The following is a 25,239-nucleotide window of genomic DNA, read 5'->3' on the forward strand; positions in this document are numbered from 1 at the left end:
TGTAGAAATAAATAAAAATCATTAGAGAAGGCACAATGGGGAAGATAGGCAGGCAAAGGAAATTGCACAAATGTAAAGTTTAGAGTCCCCGAAGAAAAAGCCCTGAATAATGGAACAAAACAAGTATTTTAAGTTATCATTCGATTTTAGGTAGGGTTTGGACCTGGGATTGGATGGGAAGTTTGGCCGGGATCACACACCTCAATTTAGGAAGCAGGCAGGAAGGAAAGGCTGGAAGTCCTCTGCGGGTGGTGGTGGCCTCCCAGGTCCCAGGGCCTCTGCCATTCAGAACAACCCTCAACCCCTCCCGCGCACACACCCAGGGGTCTCCCAGGAGCTCTTCCCAGGCTGTGGCCGCCCCGCCCCTGAGGGAGCTCAGCAACGGGATGAGCAGCTCTGTCCCCTGAAGCCTGGCTCTGCCCGGAGTCTCAACTACCAACAGGAGAGGCCAGGACCGAAGCAGTAAATGAGATAAATACTGCAGGAGGAGCTCCTTAGACACAAGTCAGAAGTCAGAGAACCAGAAAGTATAAAGATGAGTAAAATGAACGTGACTACATCATTCAGCTTTATAAAATCTTAATATTTTTACCATGTTCGCGTCAGAAGATTTTAAGGAAATACAACTTTAAGGATACAGGTGAAGCCTATTACAGACCCCTCTGATCCCATTTGGCTTTCTGCCCCCAGCCCAAGATACTACTACCCTGAAATCAAGGATTATTTTTGCAAAACATGCCTTTATGCTGTTAAGTATGTATCAATAACTGTATGTAATATGTTTCACACACTTTCCAACTTTATATAAATGATATCATACTGAGTGTTTCTATCTAAAATTTGCTTTTTTCCCCATATTTTTGAAAAGCATCCATGTTGATACAAGTGGCTCTACTTCGTTTTAACACTAGCCCAGTATTCCTCAGTGTGACTAGACCACCATGTATTTACCCATTCTTTTGTTGATGGACCTTTGAAAAAAAGATCTGATAGGTTTTGTTTTGTTTCAGGTTTTTTTTTTTTTTTCAAGTTTTCACTCAAATTCCAGTTAGTTAACATACAGAGTGATATTGGTTTCATGTGTAGAATTTAGTGATTCAACACTTCCACACAATACCTCGTGCTCATCACAAGTTGGTGATGGTGGTTGTGTGTGTTTTTTTTAATAAAACTGAGACATATTCCTACTCTATCATCCAGAAATTCTACTGTTAGGTAACTACCTAAAAGGAACGAATATGTTTGTCTGGGAGTGTTCACAGCAGGAATGTTCACATACAAGAATGTCCACAGCACCTTTTCTTAAAATAGCCAAGAACTAAAAAAATAAACAAGTGTACTGATACGATGGAATACTAAGCAATAAGAAGGAACAAAGTATAGGTCTATGCAGCAGCACAGGTGAGAGTAAAAAACGCGTTAAGAAGCCACTGTGAGGGGCACCTGGGTGGCTCAGTGAGTTGGGCCTCTGCCTTCGGCTCAGGTCATGATCCCAGGGTCCTGGGATTGAGCCCTGCATTGGGTTCTCTGCTCGGCGGGGAGCCTACTTCCTCCTCTCTCTCTGCCTGGCTCTCTGCCTACTTGTGATATCTGTCAAATAAATAAATAAAATCTTAAAAAAAGCCACTGTGATTCCATGTGCACGTGTGTACACATGCATAATGCAGTTTGTATGTAATATGAAGTTCTAGCGTCGAACTGGTAAAACCAGTCTATGGTGGGAAAAACCCAGAACCGTGGCTCCCTGATGGTGGAAGGTGGAAGAGGGTATTGCCAGGGAAAGGGAACTTTCTGGGGGTGATGGTAATGTTTTAAAACTTGACAGGAGTTTGGGTTACAAAAGTGTGTCCATTGAGAATGTAAATGTAGTGTTTGTACTTTTCATTTTAAATAAGTTTTACCACACACACACACAACTAAACCGATATCGAACTCTGTTAATGCTAGACATGCTAAAGTATTGAGGGGAAAATACACTGGTGTCTCACTTTGTTGGAAATGCACTGGAAAATAAGATGAAATAGTGGATGGACAGAGGGAGGGATAGATGGAGAGAACTATGATAAAGTAGGAATAACAAAACATTGATGGAATTTAGGTGCTGGATATACAGGTACTCATTATAAATTCTTTCAGCTTTATTGGGCATTTAAAATTTTCGTAATAGGGGCGCTTGGGTGGTGCAGTGAGTTTCGACTTAGGTCATGACCTCTGGGTCATGAGATCCAGCCCTGTGTCATGTCAGGCTCTGCACTCAGTGCAGAATCTGCTTAAGAACCTCTCCTCCTCTCCCCTTCCCTCCCCTATGCTCTGTCTTTCTCTCTAAAATACATAAATAAATCTTTAAAATTTTCATAATAAAATGTAGGGAAAGGTTTTAATATTTAATCTGTCCAGAACCCACTCTTGATTTCATTCTGCCCTAAAGCCACTCCTCCCTTCAACTTCCCAATTCCAATAAATGACAGCCGTTCAGCTAGTTGTTCACCTCTGCACTGTCCCTGACCCCCACAAGGAATCCATCAGCATATCCTTTCAGCTCTACTTCCAACATCCGTTCCGGATGCACCCAGCTCTCATCAACCCCACCACCCGAGCCTGTCCCAAGTCACCATCGTCTCCCACGTGGATCACCCTAGTCTACTGGGTGACCTCCCTGCAGAGTCTGTTTTCCGCCCAGCAGTCCCACGGGTCATTTGTAAACGCGCCCTCCTGCTGCCTCCCCTCTGTTCCTCCCTCCCTACATTCCAGCCATACTGACCTCCTTGTTGTCCATTAAGTAAGCCAAGGTCTTCAGGACCTCCTGTTCCCCTGCCTGGAATGTTCTTCCTCCTCATCTGCATGGCTTGTTCTCTCACTTGACTTGTTCAGATTCCCTGAAATCTATCCAATATAGCACCTCACCGCATATTATACTGCTTTTATTTTTCTTCTTATTGCTATCTGACTTATGTTTGCTTGCTTTCTATACCCCTTAACTAGAATTAAGCTCCAAGGAGGCAGGAATTTTGTTTGCTTTTACTACTGTGTCCTAGTGTTTGTTGAATTAATGAATGAGGTAGACAAAATGTCATCACCTCCGTGAGTCCTTCCCAATCCACTCCCCACCTCCTACAACTTAATAGTTTCCTCTATATTAGTTTTTTTCTTTTCTCTATTGCTTTTTTTTTTTTAAAGATTTTATTTATTTGACAGAGAGAGACACAGCAAGAGAGGTAACACAAGCAAGGGGGAGTCGAAGAGGGAGAAAGCAGTCTTCCTGCCAAACAAGGAGCCCAATATGTGGCTCAGTCCCAGGACCCAGAGATCATGACCTGAGCCAAAGGCAGACACTTAACGACTGAGCCACCCAGGCGCCCCACTTTTCACTACTGTTTAATGATAGTCGTTTGTTACACATTTACCCTGTCCACCACCCCAACAGAGAGATATATATAGCTCTTGGATGGAGCTAGGGGCTATTTCTTGTTAACTGTCATATGCCCTGCAGTTAACAAGAACAGTGCACGGCCCAAAGCATGCCGATCCACCCTGCATCTACCTGCCAACTTCAACCTCTACCAGACCTTCTAGATTTCCAATGCTCCCCTGTTTATCTCTGTTCTTTCTCTGCACCGTGAAGTACCACAAACCCTTCAGAAGCTACACCTATTATCTCTAAGGGGCTCTAGCTCCCACGTGTTAAGATGCCTTTCTTCTCAAGTGCACCCCCGCCCCCCCAGCCGCCCAGGGTGGCCAAAGGCCGCTCCCACAGAGCCAGGCTCTCTGGGCCTAGACTCCTAGGTGCTTCTGGAATCCCAGATGCCAGAAACAGCTCTGCCTCTAGAGGGCAGCACTCAGCCATGACCCTGCTGAGTCCAACTGCCTGCTGCAAAGGGAGTGGCTGGTCCCTGGAGTCTGGTTTAGGAGGGCCCATTTTGGCTGCCCCTTCCATTCATTTCACAAAGGGGACTGCGGTTGGCCAAGCACGTGGGTGTCAGGTATGAAAGAGGCAGTTCCTGCCCCCAGGGAGCTCCCTGCTGCCTAGTAGAGGCCAGCTGGTATGGTGGAAAAGGAGGAAGTGGGAAGAAAAGAGTGTGAAGAGCCCCACCTCAGAGCAGGACAGCTTTCCGGAGGAGGTGGCGTTTGAGTATTAATGGACTTGTGGGAATTAGTTGAGGGAAGGCAGCAGAGGGGGAGAGGAGACTGGGAGGTGCAGGTACAAAGGTCCAATGGAGAAGGGCAGGGGGTGTGTAGCACAGCTCTGCAGTTGAATTTCCCAGGTGCAAGACGCTTTGTGTGTTAAGGGCTCTGGCCTTTACCCCAGGGCAATCCATAGTAGGGTGGTGGTGGTGTGGGCAAATCTGTGCTTGAGAAAGAGCTTCGGGGAGACCTGGGTGGCTCAGCGGGTTAAGCGTCTGCCTTCAGCTCTGTCGGGATCCCAGGATTCCAGGGTCCTGGAATCGAGTCCTGCATCAGGTTCCCCACTCAGTAGGGAATCTGCCTCTCCCTCTCCATGTTCTCTCTCTCTCAAATAAATAAAATCTTGAAAAGAAAGAAAAAAGCGTTGGCAATACATCGGAAAGCAGATTAGAGGGGGTAACACATGTCAGGAGAACCAGTTAGGAGATCACTGCACTAACTGAGGAGAGACTGGAGTTGTACTGAACTAAGGTGGAGGGGAAAAAGGATTAATTTGGAAACGACCCGGTAGTACCTGGAAGCAGCACAGCGCATGAGTGCTGAAGTCAGACCCTGCCACCGGTCCCAGGGAAACTACGTTTGTGTCTCATCTCTGAAGTGGGGATGACAGTAACAGCACCTGCCTCGTTGTGCTGGTGCAGGACTACAAGGAGTTAATACAATGGAAAAGCTTAAAGTAGAGCTTAGCTCCGCTCAGGAAGTACTAGTTATAATTATGAGGCTCAGAAAAAAGAAGAAAGGAATAACTAAGATGACTCCTAGCATTCTGCTTTGGAAACTAGATCTGCAGTTCTCAGTGTGTGATCTGGGGACCTCTGGAGTCCCAAAGCCCCCTTCAAGGAGATCACAAGGTCAAAACTGTTTTCCTGGTGTTAATGTTTGCTGTGATGATGCAAATGGCAGTGGGGGTGAAAATGGCTGGTGTCCTAGCATAAATGAAGATGGTGGCTGCCCACGGGCCCTGTCCCCGTGCTCTAATAAATCACCTTTTGCACCAACGACGTCTTAAGAATTCTTTCTTTAGTCGTCGGCTCCGAACCTCCTCACCCCACCGAACCTGACTTAGGTTCTGGGACTTCATCAAAACTATACTAGTAGTCATGGTACCAGCACTCAGCAGTACAAAAAAAGGGAAAAAACAGGTTCACTGGAAAATGTACTTGATGAGGCAATTAAAGGAATAGTCTAATGGGCAATTCAGTATTAAAATATGAAAGGACTTTTTTTTCTGTTGATGAGTTTTGACTAAGATGAATAAACACGTTTAATGTTACAAAGTTTTAGTTCCCTCTTCATAGGAGATATACTGGTTATCATTTAGTCATACTCATTTTTGCTTAATTTCAAATCAACTCTATGACCAAAAAAAGTATTAAAAATACCCTGGCCAAGACTAGAACAATTTGAACAATAAGATAAAGTAATACTGAATAATACTTCAAAATACACAAACAAAACAAAAAGTGTAAATATCCATGAGTGTATACTAATATAAATAAATCACTGAATGAGATAGTAAATGGGAGAGAAGAGACAAATCTAGCAGAACTCCAAATAAATAACGTAGATATTTTATCTTGAAGGCGAGAGGCATAGTTCCCCACTCCTTCCCTGTGGGCTGCACATGGTGATTTTTTCCCAAGCAGTATAGTATTTGAGGGTGGGGATGGGGGAAGTAAGTCTACAACGCAAAAGCCGGACAAACACTATTAGGTAATCAAGGTCAACATCAACAGTCATAAACCGCGATGATAATATGTACTCTTGATATGATATGATGAAAATGGCACTTTGCCTCTATGATATTCTTCCTCCAAACCTATAACCTCAATTTAACCATTAGAAAAACATAAGACAAATTTCACTAGAAAGTTATCCTACAGGGCCACCTGGGTGGCTCAGTGAGTTGAGTGGCTGCCTTTAGCTCCCATCATGATCCTGGGATAGAGCCCCACATCTGGCTCCCTCTGCTCTGCGCCCCCCCCCCTCCTGCTCTCTCTCTCTCAAATAAATAAATAAAACCTTAAAAAAAAAAAAAAAGGCATCCTACAAAATACTTGGCCAGCACCCCTCAAAACTGTCAGACGTAAAAAAATAAGGAAAATGGGGGCACCTGGGTGGCTCAGTGGGTTAAGCCGCTACCTTTGGCTCAGGTCATGATCTCAGGATCCTGGGATCGAGTCCCGCATCGGGCTCTCTGCTCAGCAGGGAGCCTGCTTCCTCCTCTCTCTGCCCGCCTCTCTGCCTGCTTGTGATCTCTGTCTGTCAAATAAATAAATACAATCTTAAAAAAAAAAAAGGAAAATGTGAGAAACTGTCACAGCCAAGAGGAACCTCAAGGAGACATGAGTTCTAAATGTGATGGGTTTGGATCCAGGAGCAATAAGAAGACATTAGGGTAAAACTGATGAAATCTGAATAAAGCATGGGTTTTAGTTAAAAATAATGCATTGACATTATTCGTATGGTAATAAATGTACCCCACTAATGTGTCAATAATAGGAAAAACTGTGAGGTGGTCAGGGAGGGTAAAGGAATATATGGAAGCTTTGTTCTACCCTCTCAATTCTTCTGTATATCTAAAATTTTCTAAAAAATAGGATTTTAAAAAACCTTATTATTAATTGGTGAATAATTCTACAATCCATCACTCTAGCCTTTGAGAACTGAAGTTCTATAATGGGATATCTCATGCATAATTCAATTCAGTATTTACCAAGGTCCTACTCTGAAGGCCTTTGAACTGCTGGGTACTGACTATAAAAAAAAAATGAACAAGATCCAAGGCCTAGTTGGAGATAAAAGACATTTTTAATAGGTAATTACAGTACTGTGAGGTGAGCAGAACTGAAGAGCAGAGAAAAAGGGGTTTAGGAAGGTTTTGCAGAGGAGGCATGGAGAGGAAAAGGTACAGAAGCAAGAAATAAGTGAACTAAGCCTTTTTTAAAGGTATTCCTCTAAAAGTCTTGTTTTTCTCCCTGTCCTTTTCCCTGAAAATAAAAGCACTGTAGAGGCCAATACTTTATTTAACATGGTGTTTTAACTTTACATGAACAATGGAAAAAGTATACTTTAGAAAATGCCAAAATTTCTAAAATTATCACAAGCATGAAAGAATATACATTTCAAAGTGAATTTTCAAAGGTTTATTTATTTGAGAGAGAGAGAGAATAAAGGGGAGAGGGAGAAAAAATCTCAAGCAGACTCCTTGCTGAGCACAAAGCACAACTCCGGGCTGAATCACATAACCCTGAGGTCACGCAAAATAAGTGAATTGTAAAAGCGAGATCAGTAGGAAATGAGGGGACTAAAATGTGAAACAAAGAAAACATATTGAAAGATGATGTCTAGAGGCATCTAGCTGGCCTCTAGACAGTTGGAAGGGTCTATGACTTTTGATCTTGGGGAGGGGGTTCATGAGTTCAAGCCCCATGTTGGTTACAGAGATTACTGGAATTAAAAAACTTTTAAAAACTTTAAAAAAAAAATTTTTGTCTGGGGGCACCTGGATGGCTTAGTGGGTTTAGCCTCTGCCTTTGGCTCAGGTCATGGTCTCAGGGTCCTGGGATCCAGCCCTACATGGGGCTCTCTGCTCAGTAGGAAGCCTGCTTCCCCCTCTCTCTCTGCCTGCCTCTCTGCCTACTTGTGATCTCTGTCTCTCTCTGACAAACAAATATATCTTAAGAAAAAAACGAAGTCTGAAGTAAGTATCCAAAAGGATGACTACATGAACAAAATTCTGGGAAACAGCAATTTCCTAATTCTGCTTCATTTTATTGCAGATCTTTCAAACAACTCAAATTCCATGGGTGTGAACTAGTAACGGGGGAGGCAGGGGGGACGGAGGAGTGAAGAGCAAGGACTGAGCATCTCTCTGTGACAGGTAACATACACAAGAGAGGGTCTCTCTATGTATTATCAAATGTAATCTTTAGAAAGAGCCTTGAAATGAGTATCTTCTGTGTTTTCGGGAGAAAACCCCTACTCAGAGGAACTCAGTATCTTGCAGCAGAACAAGACTGGAACCAGGGTCCATCTGAGAGTAAACCCATGTCCTTTTTAGTCCCATTTAACCATCTAGCTGTTTGTAATATGGCAGAATTCACCCTGTTGGTTCCAGACAAAGCAGTCTTGAGATTGCTTCTGATTTCTTTCTTACTACGACTGCACCGTATTCACTTCATAGCCAAGGGCACGGAGCAAAGAACATTTCTAATTACATGTCTTGTTTACAAGTAATTTATTAATTAGCCCAGTGCTGGGCATACAATACATACATACTCCAAGATTAATCCTACAAATGTTCATGGACATCCCTAGTTTTCAGTATATTTTGATTATCACCGTCACTCATTTAGGCCGCCAGTTTTGCGTCCGTCAAGGTAACAGACACTTGTTGGTAGACCTCCCTTTTCTTACCATCATGCTGTGACATCTCTAAGCTTTTTACCGCCAAGTGTTCTGAGCTGACTGCAAACGGAGGCAACTCCTTCCGGAACCAGAGCGCCATCGTAAGCATTATAACGGTATCAAGCTTCTTGGGACCGACTAGATTCTGGGCCTCTCCTGATTCTATGCCACCTGAGGCAAGGCTCTTCCTATTTTCTCCTGCGTTAATACCGGGGAGAAACAATGATTTTGCGGGAGGCACGAGACTGTCGTTAAAAGAATCGAGAGAGGGAGCATGAAAAACAGTTGGCCTCGCGGGCCCGAAATCCCGAAGAGCTGCGGCTATTTCTAGGCTCCCAGGGCCGCCCGGACCCAGCCGCACAAAGGGCGCCGGGCGGGGGCGCGGGTCGATCCCGCTGCCGCCTCCTGGTGCATCTCGGGAAGGGCTCCCGCCCGGGCCGCGCCACCGCGCCGGCCCGAGCGCCTTCGTATCCCTGGCCCTACCCTAGCGGCTCGCGCCGGGCCAGGCAAAGCGCCGAAGCCACCAGCCCGCGGCCGGCCCGACCAGCCGCGAGTTCCCGGGAGCCTGCGCTCGGCTCCTCCGCCGCGGGGGTCTTTGTTCCCGTAGGCGTCCCCGCCCCACCTCTCCCGCCGCCAAACCTGTTGGCGGACTATCAACGGCTTGTCCTACTTGGAGATGGCCAGTCCGGGGCGCGCACGAGAGGGGCGGTGATAGAGGTAGCGAGGGCACCCCTGTGTCTGGCTAGGGGGGGAAAGAGAAGGAAACGCGTCGGGCCCGCCTCCTGCTATTATAGCTCGGAGGCGGGCGGCTCCCTCCAGCGCGGGCAACTCGCGCGGGCTCCGCAGGGCGCGCTGGCGGCGGCGGGGCGGGGCGGGGCGCGGCGGGTCGGCCCGCGGGCTGCACGTGGTGGGGGCAGTTCTCCCGGCCCAACCCGGGAGAGCCACCGCTCTCAGGGGAAGGCGGGATGCTGCCCCCGGACCCGCTCTGAAGAGACGTTTTACTCGTGGGGGGCCCCGGAACTTCAGGTCCGGAGGACAGGAAGGGAGGGTGCGGCCTGGCGCGAGCGTTCTCGGAGCGCGGGGACTTCGGAGTGGGAAGGCGCCGGGCCGGGGAAAGGCGGCGGGGTGCGGAGGGACCCATCCATGGGAGGTAACCGGTCGGCGGAGCGGGGAGCGGGAAGAGGGTTGATACGAACCTCCGTCGGCGGGCTGGAGCAAAGTGCAAGACCGGCATTGCAGAGAATGGCTGCCCTCGGGTGCCGCGGCCGGCCCCGGCGGTCCCAGACCCGACGGGGGGCGCGCGGGGACCCACGTGGCCCGCCGCGCGCCGGGCTGTGTTTACATTCTGCAGCAGCTCCACGTTGTGCCGCCGTCGTCGCCTCCCATTGGCCAGCTCGCCAGCCGAAGCGGCGCTCCTCCCGCAGGGGCGGGCCCTCCCGGCCCTGGCGTCTTTCCCGACAGAATCGGGTTCCTTGAGGCCTTAGCGGGACCGCCACGGTGCGCCGCAGGAGGGCCACTACCTCAGTACTCTATGCTCGCCCGTGACGCCTCCACCTGGCCGTAGGCCGGGACTGAGCCGCGGCCTGACGTGGACGGGACCTGGGAGTTGAGGGCGGGAGGGAAATTGAAAGTACTGGCGGGAGATGCGGAAGCAGAGCGGCCGGGAACGAATCCTCGGAGGAGGAGCCTCTGAGAGACTCCCTCCCGCCTCCGGGCCGCGCAGGCAGGTGAGGTGGAGAGCAGGTGAACGCGGACTGAGGGCCTGGGCAAGCTGGCCCCGGCCCCTCGGGGTGGGCGGGCGCGGACTGAGATCAGGGCGCGGCGCGCGGGCCTGCGGGGCGGGCGCGCGGGAGAGGGGAGCGCGCAGTCCGGAGGTGTCAGTGTGAGGCGCATGCGTGCGGGGCGGGCCCGGCCCGGCCTATATATTGGGTTGGCGCCGGCGCCAGCTGAGAGCGGAGCGGTAGCGGGTCCAGCGGTGAGAAGGTGCCGGGCGTAGGGCGGAGTGCGGGAGGAAAGAAAGCCCACGGGGCCGGTTCTTCCCGCGGGCGGGAGCCTAGAGGAGGAAAAATGGGAAGGCTGAGAAATAGGCGGCTGGGGCGGATGGCTTCCCGCGTTGCGTCCCTGTCAGGATCTCTGGCAGGGAGCCGGGGAGGCGGCGGGGGGTGGAAGACTGCCCCGAAGGGGGAGGCCACGGAAAATGCCCTCATTCTAGGGGCTTCTCTCGCCCACACTCGTTAGGGGAGCTCTCCCGCGGGAGGGAGGATAGGGGTCTGGGTTCCCTTCACGGGCGAAGAGCTCCCTGACCACCCCAGTTTCCCCTTTAACTCTCTTTCCTTTCACTCCCACCCCCATCTGGAGTCGGGGTCCCGGTGCCCCTTCAAGCAACAGGCAGGGCCCGGTGGGGCTGGGAAGGAGGGAACGGAGACTGAAGGACGTGACACAAGTCTCCGTTCCCTCCGCCCCCTGCTTCCCCGCCACCGCCGCTCTCCAAATTGGCGCGGAACCGGCTTCTCTACAGCGTTTCGCCTCCACAACCCCCTCTCTCTCCGGGACTCGTCCTGGATGGAAGGGGGGATGTGGGGGCGCTGCCCAAGCCCCCGTCGGGGTTCCGGGAGAGAGGATGGAGGGCGCAGAAAAGACCCATTTTGGGGGAGACCTGCCTCCTTGCTGGGGTGCTTTGTAAATTCTTGAAGACACTCGCGTCCCGGCTGTCTATTCAATTGAGGAGACGCAGGCATGTGTCCAAAATTAATACCGTGACATAACCATTGTAGTGCGTGAGACAGCATGGACAAATGGCTCAGGCCATCTCCTGAGGGACTTAGCCGAAACCCCTGAATGAGCGTCTGATTGGCACTTGGGAGAATATGGGTGACAATATTTGACTCTCGTTTTTCCTGTCCCCTCCAGAGATTTCACACACTTGAAAGAAGAGAATGTCAAGACGCAGGTAACACTGTCTTGTAGATATGTTTAAAAATTCGCTGCTGCACTTTAAACTCATGATTAAACTTTCTTTTAAAAATGTCACCGTAGTAGCCGTTTACAAGCTAAGCAACAGCCCCAGCCCAGCCAGACGGATTCCCCCCAGGAAGCCCAGATAATTCAGGCCAAGAGGAGAAAAACAGCTCAGGTGAGTTGAGAGAGAGAGGAGAGAGAAGAAATTCTTTGCTGGGACTTCAGGTTAATAATGGTCTTTTTTATTTTCCAGGATGTCAAAAAAAGAAAAGAGGAGGTCGCCAAGAAACAGCAGTATGAGATTAGGGTAATGCAGAACTGGGCTGGGTGGGCTTGGGGGAAACAAATGCAGGACAAATGATAAAATTGTGTTATTGCTATGCAATAGGAAGATACCTCTGACACTTTTACTTCGAATGCCCCTAGAGGTCAGCAGAAGGCCCGTATCTTTGGGTGGTTTTTACGTGCCTGAATCCTACTACAGCTGCAGATCAAGTTTGCCTTGAAGCAGCTGGTTCCTCTTTGTAAATCCCTCCCTCTTGGAATCGCCTGGTGCACCAGGGCCCGCCTAATCTGTCCAATGTACTGCTCTTTGTTCCCTCTCTGACTATAGTGGAGGGTCCTAATAGCTGTTCCTTGGGGCATAAATAGGATAGAAGTCACTGACAGACTGGCACATAGCCCTTTGCCACCTATTCTCCCTATGTGTGGTGCAGAGAACACTAGAGACAATGGTTCTCTTTGAAACCAGCATTGGTTGGGGAGAGGGTCCTTTAAAAGCTATTTAAGTAATTGACATCAGTTGATTCCACTTTTAAGGTTTTGCTTTATAGTATTCTGAAGTATGAAAGCAGACTTAACTGGTGTGGGGGGAGGAGCTTTTTATAAAACAAGGTGCCCTTACCACTATTGAAAAGAGGGAGAATTTCCATTTTATGATCTTGAAATGATTATTAGTGTTTGACTACAGATGCATTTTGTTATTACTCCCTTCCCCAATATCTAATGTCTTGTATATTTCCAGAATTGTATTTTGTTCTCTAAAACATCCCCACCTGTTACTCTTTATGTATGAAGATCCGTATGAACGGTGTCTGAATTCTAAAATATGAATGTCAACTAGATTGTCAGCAGTGGTTAACTAACAGTGGTGTTGGGGGAAACTATAGATGTTTAGAAATACTAGCTTCCATCCAAGACAAAAGCTGATTTTCTTTCGCACAAATTTTTGTTTTATATGACAGAACTGTTGGCCACCTGTATTATCTGGGGGGATCAGTCCTTGTATTATCATTGAAACACCCCACAAAGAAATAGGAACAAGTGACTTCTCCCGATTTACAAATTACAGATTTAAAAATCTTTTTATTAATCCTTCACCTTTGCCTGATTTAAGGTAAGAACATTTTTTATAATTTAATATCAAAGATTAAAACTACTTAGTATATTACACTATCTTGAATCCTATTTTGCCTTCATTAGAAGACCGAAAAACATCCAAAAATTGCTTTACTAATATTTATGCATGTACTGAGAATGGTGATGTTTGCAAAGGATATGGGTATTTAAAATACTGATTTTATGAAGTGCTTTTCATTTACTTGTTGAATACTCTAAGCCTCATTAGAGGCTTTTTAAATGAGGTTTAAGTCATTTTTCTAAATCTTAATAAGGAAGCACTTTAACAGGTATGACATTTTCATTTGATAGATCAACCCTATTTCTTACCAAGTTTAGAAATACCTATATTCTTTTTTCTAGTTAATATGACTAAGAGGTACAGCTTATACAAAGCATGTAATGTAGTATATTTGGCTCTAATATACAAATTAATGGGCAGACATTTAAACTCACCATCCCTCCCCTTTACTATACTCTGTCCCAGTCACCACCACTTTAGGTGAGTTTACTATTGATTTATTTAGAGATGACTGGAACTTGTCTCTACTGGGATTATATGCTTAAATATTTAAATTTGCAGTGTTGCTCTTGAGAAAATATTGTTATCTTAAATGGAAGCCTTTTAATTTATAAATGGGGGAAGCACTCTTGAAAGCCATAGTCTAAGTTCTTGCTGTACAATTTCAGGCTTCTGCTTTTTTATGCTAAAGAAATGGTTTCTAAAAGTTAAAGTAGCAATTTTTTCCTAATTTACTTTAAGAGCTCCTCCTTCCAAATTCTAACTCAAAGTTGTTTTTCAATACCTGAAGTTGATTCTTTGTACAACAGGTAGCTTGAATATTAAGTAGGTTACATATTCTTTTCTCCCCTTCTATAGCTGGGGATGTTCAAAGGATGTTTGGCTAAACATGCTAAAAAAGGAGACCAGGTATGTTCATGACAAACATTTTGAAGTTCTGCATTCTGACTTGGAACCACAGATGAGGTCAATACTTCTAGACTGGCTTTTAGAGGTATGTTCCACCAATACAAATTTTCTTTATCTCTGTATAATGGAAAAGTATTTAGATGTATATGTGTTTTCCATGTGCCCTTGCTATATTTTCAGTAGCCATCTTTTGGGGGATACATACTGCAGTTAACAGTACCAAAATGGAAAATGTCCGCTTTGTGAGAATAAAGTAACACAGGCACTGCATCCCATACAACCTAAACTTAATTCAGAACTCCTAGTGTCTGTGGGAATTGCTGTGTACCAGGCACTAGATGCTGAGGATAATCAAGATAAACAGAATATATACATAGTTGAAAAGATTTTGAATTCTGCTATGCAAAGTGAAGAACCAGGACTAGGCTTTGGCCCTCAGAAGTCCTTTTTCTACATCACCAAAATCAAGTTATGATTTGGAATCCTGATTTCTAGGTCCTAAATAATGAGGCTTTGAATATCCAGAGGCACTAAGCCCTCTGGGCTTCATGTAGTTTCCCTTTATTACACACCTTTATTCCTTTTTGAAACACACTGTACCATTAATCTAAAGAAGTAACCGTGTTCTCCAAATCTCTAAATCTAAAAATCTGTGACAGAATGTTCTGTTTAGGCCCATTCTTTTTCTCTGGATAATAATTCCAAGAGTCTCTAAAATTGAGAAAATTACTTGTGTAAATGACAAACTGATTTTTCTCCAGCCCTTGGATGTTTACTCTGTAGTTTCCCTGTGTTTGATAGAGATGACACTATAGGCTTTTCAGTGGAATAATACATGGCAGAGTAGATCTCAGAAGCTATCAGAAAAGTTTTTAAGATTATAAAACACTGTCCTTTTGAGTTAGGTTATCAGTTCTTATTCTGACTAGCAGGGGAGATATTTCAGTCATGTGGGTACAAGAAGGTGGCTGAATTTTTACTTTTGGAGTGCCTAGTGACCATGGAAGCAACCTAAGCACAATTATATAGATTTTTTTTTTTCCTTTTTATGGTTACGCTGACTTTATCCAGTAGTTGCCCATCAAATTTATTGCTATCTTCCCTTAAATAGGATTATATGCAAAACTATAGAATATAATCAATCCAGCAGTGTTAAACTCTAGTTTTTCTTAGTATATATCCTTTTAGTCTATGAATGCAAAGATGGTTCAATATTATCTTAACAGTTTAAAAGAGAAACATAAAGTGTCGATAGACTTGAAAGACATTTTTTGAAAATCAGTTTCTGTTCCTCATTTCAAAATATGTAGTAAACTAAGAGTTCCTTAACACATAATTTACTAGAAACTCATGTACTTCCGTCCCTGTTTCCTCATCTTCAAAATGGCGATAAAGCTGCTACTTCCTGGAGTTCAGAATTTGAAGTTTTCCCTATACTAAGTATGGAAATGACAGATACTGTTTATTAACAATAGTGAAACATTAGGGAAATTCCCATTACAGTAAGAAACAAGGGATGAGATCAAGACTTTGTCTATCACCAATGTTGTTCATTCAGTTGTCTTCTATAAAAATTCTTAGCCAACACAGTAAAACTTGAAAAAAATGAAGTTAAAAACACTGAAAAAAATGTTATTTTGTAGTTAAATGTCTACCTAGAACAGTGAAGAGTATCATTTCGAGCTGTTAAAATTATAAACTAAGCATGAAAACGTAACCACTTACCAGTAATAAACAATTAGGAAACTAATGGAAAAAAGTTTCCACTCACAGTCAGCAAAAGTATAAATATATCTGAGAATAAGTTAAGTCCATATGAAAAAAATACATATATAAAACTAGTAACAGTAGGGACACCTGGGTGCCACTGTCAGTTAAGCATCTGCCTTCGGCTCAGGTCATGTTCCCAGGGTCCTGGGATCAAGTTCTGTTTGCTCAGTGGGGAATCTGCTTCTTCCTCTGCCTGCCGCTCCCCCTGCTTGTGCTCCATCTAACATATACATAAATAAAACCTTTAAATAACTTTAAAAAAAATCTAGTAAGTAGATGAGGATAGTAATAGATTCTTTTATCCTATATCCTAGTATATGTTAGTATTTGTATATAATTAGTACCCCCCTCCTTATCCCTGCCCAATCTTAGCTCTGTTATCCTAAAAAGCAATTTTGGTCTTGAAAGTATTCTAAAGACTGGTATTTTAGGTGAGAACTTTCTAATTTGGAGAAATGCATAGAATATTTATAAATGTTCGAATTCTTCTCTAGGTATGTGAGGTATACACACTTCATAGAGAAACATTTTACCTTGCGCAAGACTTTTTTGATAGATTTATGTTGACACAAAAGGATATAAATAAAAATATGCTTCAACTCATTGGAATTACCTCATTATTCATTGCTTCCAAACTGGAGGTGAGTTCTCAAGCTTTATCCATGATCATATATCTCACTTTTTAAAATCAACACATTAATAATCCCAGCAAATACAGCTTTTGACATTAACTCTATAGGAAAGCTGAATGGGTTTTTTCCCCCAGAACATTTTCTGGATATTACTTATTTGGATAGATAAATACAGTTCCCTTTGTTAGTATCTGAGCCTATTATAAGCATCTGGTTTATTAGATTCTGGAAGCATCTAGGTGAAATATCCTATGGTTCATTCTGCTGGACAAAATACACCAAAAGTGTGGTCTGTATACATATAGAGCACTTGATTTCAATAGAATGGCCTTTGAAAACTAACTGACCAATCAAATGAAATAAATACTATGCTGGGTTAAAATAATGGTCTGTATATACTGAATGGTCTATATTCTGTTTTTGGGTGGTGCTGCCAGGATGGAAGGCAACCCTTTTTTGCCTGAGGTTTTCTTTCACATAATCTTGTTTTTCTTAATCCATTTTGGATATCATACTTTCTTCTGAAAGTTTTGAAACTTGTCATCATTTTGAGGGTTGGAGAGGGACTGTGAATCAGGCCTTAATCTAAGTGTGTTTTTCTTCCAAATTTGTCTTTTGAGCACCAAGAACTATCTCCCAATTCTGACATATTTGGTAAATAATTTTGTGTTCGGTCTATCCTTACTGTGTGCTTCAGGTATCTTTCTAGACTGAACTCTTGATGTTTAACCTGTTCTCATCTGTAGCAGGCCTCGTTTCTACTCTGATCATTTTGTTTTCCTCTGGGCTGTTAAGACAGACCTATCAGCCAAACTGCACAACATATTTCTTGATGTACCACACGTTTATAAAGGAACTGTTTTCAGTAGTTTCTAGACCTTGTTGAAGTGTCTTGTTTTGGTGTGGCCAATATAAATAAGCAATCTTAAAATCTAGCTTTTTGTTTTTTAACTGAAATATTTTAAGATACTCTAGTTGTTTATTAATTGAAATTCAAGATCAAGTCTATGAAAATAAGTGTCAATGTAGTTGGCTGATTCAGACTCCTACATCTGTGAAAAATCTTGTTACTAAGACACATAATCACTTTATGAAGCTGTCCTTAAAAATGAAGCCTGTATGTGGTTTCTATATAACCTTTTGTTTTAATCTCAATCTCAACTGTGCTTAATTTTTTAAAAATCCACTTTAAAGGAAATATATGCTCCTAAACTACAAGAGTTTGCTTATGTTACTGATGGTGCCTGCAGTGAAGAGGATATCTTAAGAATGGAACTTATTATATTAAAGGTAATAAATTTATTGTCTATTTTGCTATTTACTAAGTTAGTAGTTACTACTGAATCTGAAAGACCACAATGTAAATAGTGAAAACAGGTTTCACTCAGCATTAGGATCAGTTCAAAGAGGTTAATGTATCAAAATACTGACAATGATATATAGACAGAGTGGAATTTACATAACCTGTAGATTCTTCATTTTCTGTGTCTTTGTTTCTATTGAGAATATATTATTTTCTTAAAGTTAAGGAAAACACTTTGAAAAGTATAATTAACATAGCCTAATTCATTTGTGTATACAAAGGTTTGAATTGTGTATACAAATGAATTCCAACAATTCAAACCTTAGTTCTGACATTTTATTCTGATAATTCAAATCTTAGTTCTGATACTGCCCCCCCCTTCTTCCAGTAGATACAGAATGAAAATTATTTGTCTTTTTTCTTTCTATATGCAAAAAAGGACTATTAACAAGCATGGAGAAGAGAAGCATAAAGGTGTTTAATCAGGCCCTGAATTAAAGTAAACGCTGAATGTTAGCAACTAGAAAGTATGTTATTAAATTTGAACACCCTGAGTTTATATATAGGACACACCAGAAAACAAGGACTTTTTATAGATTATCTAAACTATATTTATTATAAATTTATATTTTGTAAATTATGTTTACAATCTATTCATATTCATAGCTCTGTTAAATATCAGCTTACCAGAAAGATGCCATTCTAACAATAACCTTATTCAGGCTTGAAGCACACTATAAGGAGTAGGTAAAGAGGAGATGGAGTTTTCTGTAACACGGTTCTCACCTAATTATTTTAGACTGCTTGTAAATGGTAAAGTCCTAGGGCCTCATGGAGGAGAGTATATCATAAATCGGGATTTGTCTTTTTTGTTCTAAACTTTTAAATTTGACAAGAAGCCATCAAAGATCATGAAAAGATCTACATGGAATTAGCTCTGGTCACTGAATACAATTTTACAAAGGCAGTTTCAATAAATAATAATAGATGTGGAAGACCAGCGGCACTGCAAGAAATAAGAGGATGAATGAATACCAGACATAGTAAGCTTTTTAAAGAAAGACAACTAGAGAATTATAAAGGGGCCTCTATTAGTAGACTGTAAAATATAAGCACCTTTACATCCTGAGGTACCTATAAATATTTTTAATAAAAATAAGGGTCAATAAAATTCCTAGGAAGAAATAAACCTAAAGCAGAAAGTTTTTAAATGACTAATAAAGTAGCTACGTATTATAGTGTGTACATATCTCCATTTATTAACAGGTATTTTAATTCCATTAACAGGCTTTAAAATGGGAACTCTGTCCTGTAACAGTCATCTCCTGGCTAAATCTCTTCCTCCAAGTTGATGCGCTTAAGGATGCTCCTAAAGTTCTTCTACCTCAGTATTCTCAGGAAAAGTTCATTCAAATAGCTCAGGTATTTTTAATGAATATATGCTAATGTTTATTATAGCTGTTCAGTGCATTTAAAGTCTTAACTAAGTTATATAATAAAAAGCATAATGAATTAAATCCACTCCTTAATTGACAAGAACAAAACTGATGCATAAAATTCTGTTCCCAATACTTATATTGCCTAGTAATTCTAGAAAACAAACTTTTTAAACTTAGAGTTTAAATGTATTATGAATACTTTCCATTCTTTGAGTTCAAAGTAGAGTTAAATACCTCTTTTTGATATATAAAATGGAAAAAGACATATAGCCAGTTGCCTTTAGTTTGATGTGAAATTATTCTATATGATTATCTTATTCTTATTTGAATACAAAGAGTGCCTACTTTGTACTTTAGAATTAAGATTTTTTTTGTTTTAAATTAGGTTCAAATTATGCTTTCCTTGGCCAGCGTAACAAATGTTCTTTCCTGCCTGCTTCTCCTAAGTATCTTAAAGGCCACTGTAACTGTTCTGTGTTCTAATTCTATGTAGGATATGAAAAGCTTACATATGGAATTGAAGGAACTGTGGCATACTGGGATGGGTTTTAAATAACCTAGGGTGAAACTTAGTTTTATTTTAAATCTAGTCAACACAATTATGAACACTAACACTGAATTACCAGTAAAATATTAGAATTGGTTCATTTTATAACATTTTGTAACAAACGAGAACAAACATTTGATAAACTGGTAATTACTGTATCTGTATTGTTTATTTCTAAGTCTTCTACTCAGTTTATTCCACTGCACAGGTATTCACCTTAGGCCTCTGAAATCTAGCCGTTTTACACCATTCTTCTCCATTATACCGCCTTTTAAATAATCTCACTGTTTAGACTACAGTGAAGCAGATACAGGGGGAACACGTTTCTAAAGGATCATTCTTAAAATGTAGCTTTCCTGATTTAAAGTCCTCCAGTAATTTCAGTAATCAGAACTAGAATTCTTAAGGACCTTTTATGATCTAACCTAGGCTAATCTATGATCTAATCTATCCCTCTCCAGCTACTGCCCCCCCCCTTTAAATAAGGAATGAAGGAAAGGAATTCCTTTGTTCTGAACTAGGAGTTCTAAGGGCAAGGAATACTTTCTCATTTGTCTCATTTCTCATTTGCAAATGCTGTTCCCTATATGTAAAATACACCTTCCAATCTTCTTAGCTATCCTGTTTTTTTAAGATTTAAGCAGCACAGGGACACCTGGGTGGCCCAGTCTTAAGTGTCTGCCTTTGGCTCAGGTCATGATCCCAGGGTCCTGGGATCAAGCCTTGCATCAGGCTCCCTGCTCTTTGGGAGGCCTGTTCTCCCTCTCCCACTCCCTATGCTTATATTCCCTCTATCTCTCTCTCTGAAATAAAATCTTTAAAAAAAAAAAAAAAGGATTTAAACAGCACAAGTCTTCCCCACCCTGGATTAGGTGCCCCTCCTACTATTACAGAGCACACCACATCCTAACAATCCTTGTCTGTTCACTTCCTAACTCAAGCCACCACTCTCAAGGAAATTACCTTTGGATCCCTTAGTTTAGCAATTCTTGGCATATGGATCCACATCTTAAGTACTCTAAAATTGTACCTGACTCATCTTTAGTAGCAACATGTATCACTCATCTTTTCTCCTCTTAAATATGTGTACTTTTGCTTTTCCCTTGGTTAGCTTTTAGATCTGTGTATTCTAGCCATCGATTCATTAGAGTTCCAGTACAGAATATTGGCTGCCGCTGCCTTATGCCACTTTACCTCTATTGAAGTGGTGAAGAAAGCCTCAGGTAAGGCACTGTATTTTGTTATCTTCTTACATGTTTACAACTAAATATTAAAGGGGCTTTTATCAACTTTAGCTTCCTATTAAAATGGAAGAAAATTAGTTTAGCCATTATGTTCCCTTTTGTTAGAAGTACTTTCTAATTGTCAATATATATCCATAAACAAAAAGATCAAATGTAAATTACATCCATTTCAAGTTAGTCAACATGGATAAAGCTCTAAGTTCTTTGGGTTTTGACAATTTGTTTCATATATAGAAGGTACTGATTAAGAAGCTCTAAGTCTCGGTGGCTCAGTTGGTTAAATGTCCAACTCTTGGTTTTGGCTCAGGTTTTGGGGATCAAATCCTGTTTTTGGTTCTGCACTCTGGGGAGTCTGCTCCTCTGCCCCTCCCTTCTCCTTGCTCGAGTGCTCTCAAATGAATACATCCTTTAAAAGAAAAAAAGGCTCTAAGTTGATTGGTCACATTATTAAAAGGCCAAAATCAGGGCATCTGGATAGCTCGTGGGTTGTCTGACTCTTGATTTCAGCTCAGGTTATGATCTTGGGTCATGGGATCGAGCCCCATGGTGGGCTCCACACTCTTTGTGGAGTCTGTCCCTCTCCCTCTGCTGCTAACATGTGTTCTTTAATAAATAAGTTTAAAAAATAAAAGGCCAGAATCAAGTTCCAACAAGTTAAAGCAGTTTAGCACTCTCAAACTAAGTTTAAAGACAGTTTCTGATGGAACCTTCACATTTTCCTAAACTTTCCTCTGTCTAGGTTTGGAATGGGACAACATATCTGAATGTGTAGACTGGATGGTGCCTTTTGTCAGCGTAGTAAAAAGTTCTAGCCCCGTGAAGCTGAAGATTTTCAAGAAGATTTCTATGGAAGATAGACACAATATCCAGACACATACGAATTATCTGGCTATGCTGGTATGTTTCTTGTGAGGCTTCTGGGTTTTATCTAGTAAGTCATTGAAACTGATAGTAAGGATACTAGAAATACTTTAGGGCAATGGTTTAGGCTACTAGGGGCTAGAAAGTTCTTATGGGCACACTAATGTCACAGCAAGATTTGTGGAGTGTCTCAAGATCAATGCCAGTATTCCAGATAAGAGTTTTTAAAGTAGGCAGTTCAAACCGTTGTATCTCTAAAACGTGATTAGTCATGCTTTCAAAGACAGAAACCTACACGAGGCCTAAGTAGTCTCAGGTTAATACCCCAAAAATCTGGGTTTTGTTTTACTGTCCGTGCTTACCTATTAATCTCTGCATGATTTCTTCACATGTACAGGATGAAGTAAATTATGTAAACACTTTCAGAAAGGGTGGACAGTTGTCACCAGTGTGCAGTGGAGGTATTATGACACCACCGAAGAGCACTGAAAAATCACCAGGAAAACACTAAAGAAGTAAACTGGCAAACAAGTTGGAATTGAGTATTGGGTAGAATTTCATAGAACTGAACTACTAAAGTTTTCAGGAAAGTAGTGCTATGACTGTCCTAGCCAATTCAGAAGTTTCACTGCCATTCTTTGATTTTAAGAAAAAACACTTAAAATTGGCATTAAGGAAGAAATTCCTAGGTTAGCTGTTTAAACAGCTGGACTTGTTTACAAAGATGACTTCATTCCCAGCATGACTGGATAGAAGCCAGCCACAATTTATGCCGTAAGAATTTTTTTGATCCAGTGTTACTATGTTTATCTTGATAAATTAAGAATTTTATCATTGGAGTTTTAGACTAGACAAGTGCTACCTTAAAGGGGACATGAGTAATACAATACTTTGAATCTAGTTTCTAGATTCGCAAAATTCATATTCTTGACTAGTGCAATTTGGTTTCTGAAAATAAAATTTAAACTTGTTTACAAAGGTTTAGTTTTATAATAAGGTGACTAATTTATCTATAGCTGCTGTAGCAAGCTATTATAAAACTTGAATTTTTACAAATGAACTTTAATCTGTTTTTTAACTGATACATTTGCCTTGCCATAACATTTTTTAACCAATAAGGCTTAGATGAACATGGTGCTTAAACTGTGCTCTAAAAAGGGGGAATACCAAAGAAATTTTAAACAAGATAAATGTTGTAGCTCCTACTTTGGGCTTTGACACAGAGGTTGCTTTATAATAACTTTTTGTACATCACAATTTAAGTGAAGAAGTACCCTTTCAACCTATTTATATGAGAAAGTCACTTTACTAACTACAAGATATCCCCAAGGACTTTTTCTTAATTTAGTGTGACTAAGACTATTTATGTTTGCAAAATTATTAAGGTCCTTTTTAAATTCCTACATTATGAGTTAAGGACAGTGTCAAAGTGATAAAGCTTAACACTTGACCTAAACTTATTTTCATAAGGCAGAAACGTAGTAAATGTATACTGACTGCTAGATTATTTATTGAAAACAAACAAAAAAACCTGACATAAGAACTTGCTGTATATAGACTAGCTACTTATACATATTTTAGTTTTTTAAAAAAATGAAATTTCAGCCTCAAGAGGGAGTCTAAATAGAAAACAAATTATACTAAGTTGCTAGTTTATTCTGTTACTGGACATGTGAATCTCTTCCTTTGAAGAAATTATAAATTTAAGCTATGGTTATGGTATGAAGTCTTCTGTATAGTTTTTAAAATTTTTCAGTATTGTCTGAAAAGAAAACACCACTAAATGTGTACATATGTATTATATAATCTAATACTGTTTATTTTTAGCCCATTGTTTAAAAAATAAAAGTTAAAAAATTTTAACTAACTGCTTAAAAGTAAAGTTTTGCCATTGCTTGGAGAAACTTTTTTTTCCTTCTCTGCGCTGCCAGCTGTAACACTTCTTCTGGGTTGCTTGCATTCAGTTCTGTCTGGCCGATGGCTTTGATCTTCCAAAACAAGAAAGTGACATTATTACAGGTGTGGTAAAAAATACTAATAAACATAATATAAAACTACCTACATACTAACACTCAGCTTAATGATTAGTTAACCTCTAATTGTAAATGATGAGAGAGATGGAAGAAATTAATAAAAACAGACTAGAGCCACTCTTAAAAAGGATATGCTAAGCCACTTTTTATGGAATTATAGTATAGGTCCCCCTTATCTGAAGGTCTAGGGTCCGGAAGCAGATGATCCTCCTCCTGACATATCTTAGAAAGTCAAGAGCAGGGGGGCCTAAGTGGTTCAGGCAGTTACGCATCTATCTTAGGCTCAGGTCATAATCCCAGCATCTTTGGATCCCTGTTCAGCAGGGAGTCTGCTGCTCCCTCTGCCTGGTTGAATGCTGATCAAAGCCTCCACCTGCTCTTGTGCGCTTGCTTGCTCTCTCTCCCCCTCTCAAATAAAATCTTAAAAAAAAAAAAAAAAAAAAAAGTTAACAGTAATCTAATACTGTACCACAATGCTTACATCATTCACCTCACATCAGAAGAAGGGTGATGATGCTCTTGAGAGACTATATTCACATAGCTTATTACAGTATATTGTTATAACTGCTCTTATAGGTAGGTATGTACATGTAGCATTTAGTACTAGCCATGATTTCAGGCATCCACCAGAGAGGTCTTGGAACTTACCCCTGTGGAAAAGGGGGGAGACAACTCTAGCTACAGTAACATAAATTCATATAAGTTTGACTAAAAATACCAGTAAATAACCCCTACATGTCATTTGACACATTTGTTACAGTTAAATTAGGGCTCCAACAAAAGTTTATAAGTCAAAAATTCATGTTTCAGGAAAGGCTTCACTTTTTTAATGTGCAAAAATAGCTAGCTGTTCAGCACTGTAACAGCACATAGTACTGCACTTCTTCCATGATTAGAAAGAAATACCTCAGCCTACTAAAAATCGACAGTATTCTGCCAAGGAGCATCTTGTGAGAACATTTTAGTATCTTTGAATTACCTTTAAAGTGATCTACAAATTAAAAAAAGAAACCCAATTAGAACATCTTTAAACAACAAAGACTGTTCTGATATGTAGCTTGAAGGGGGATAGCAAGACTAGGATCAGAGAGTAGGAAGACTTGCTGGATAATACCATTTCCATATGAAGGAATACACGGGGAAAAACGTGGTCCCAAGGTATAACTACAGAGTAATTTCAAACAAACCAAATGTCACAAAGATAACTGGCTATAAAAGTCCAAAGTAGAAGACAGAAATTGGAACAGCCCAGAGATTTGAGAGAAACAATGTACTCTGGGTAGCAGTCAAAACTCTAAGTGGATGGAGCTACCGAGGGAGGACGCAGAGCAAGCGGAATAATGGAGGGACCAACTTTTGGGGGAAATCAAAGTTAAGGGGCAGACAGGGAGATACCCACAGAGAAGAAAAGTCCTAACAGTCAGTGAAAAGAACAGTAAAAATGATGTCAGGGAAAGAATTTTAAGAAGTGAGAGATAAACAAAAGGATAAGGACTGAAGAACAGCCACTGACTGAATGAACCTTGAGATA

At 41.6% G+C, this 25,239-nt stretch overlaps 2 protein-coding genes and 1 long non-coding RNA gene across 9 annotated transcripts in view; 1 reads left to right on the forward strand and 2 right to left on the reverse strand.

Annotated features, from left to right (window-relative positions):
- The window catches only part of LOC309860591, a 22,893-nt gene extending 12,968 nt beyond the window's left edge, over positions 1-9,925 (reverse strand). The window contains exon 1 of one of the 2 annotated variants that reach the window (XR_014309469.1): positions 9,789-9,925. This is a non-coding gene — a long non-coding RNA (uncharacterized lncRNA). The remainder of the gene's footprint in view (positions 1-9,788) is intronic. The other variant, XR_014309470.1, reaches the window with a different exon arrangement.
- CCNE2 (cyclin E2) lies at positions 7,979-23,542 on the forward strand. 5 transcript variants are annotated; one of them, XM_082722837.1, is made up of 12 exons: positions 7,979-9,309; positions 11,503-11,542; positions 11,629-11,725; positions 11,804-11,857; positions 12,795-12,946; positions 13,829-13,964; positions 16,144-16,290; positions 17,476-17,571; positions 18,872-19,006; positions 20,682-20,793; positions 21,554-21,711; positions 22,073-23,542. In XM_082722837.1, exons 2-12 carry the CDS (start codon positions 11,529-11,531, stop codon positions 22,184-22,186), a joined length of 1,215 nt encoding a protein of 404 aa, XP_082578963.1. In that variant the 5' UTR covers positions 7,979-9,309; positions 11,503-11,528; the 3' UTR covers positions 22,187-23,542. The 5 variants fall into 5 exon arrangements, with proteins under 5 accessions (XP_082578963.1, XP_082578962.1, XP_082578961.1 ...); XM_082722836.1 differs by lacking the exon at positions 7,979-9,309 and adding an exon at positions 9,391-9,618; XM_082722835.1 differs by lacking the exon at positions 7,979-9,309 and adding an exon at positions 10,036-10,319.
- Positions 17,561-25,239, reverse strand: part of INTS8 (integrator complex subunit 8) — a 55,091-nt gene continuing 47,412 nt past the window's right edge. Inside the window, exon 26 of one of the 2 annotated variants that reach the window (XM_082722811.1) lies at positions 17,561-17,798. In XM_082722811.1, coding sequence (XP_082578937.1) covers positions 17,797-17,798 — 2 coding nt within the window. In that variant the 3' untranslated portion in view covers positions 17,561-17,796. Of the gene's footprint in view, positions 17,799-23,469; positions 23,664-25,239 lie in introns of those variants that run through there. The other variant, XM_082722810.1, reaches the window with a different exon arrangement.

The sequence above is a fragment of the Mustela nivalis genome (genome assembly GCF_964662115.1).
Source record: "Mustela nivalis genome assembly, chromosome: 2".
Classification (NCBI taxonomy): domain Eukaryota; kingdom Metazoa; phylum Chordata; class Mammalia; order Carnivora; family Mustelidae; genus Mustela; species Mustela nivalis.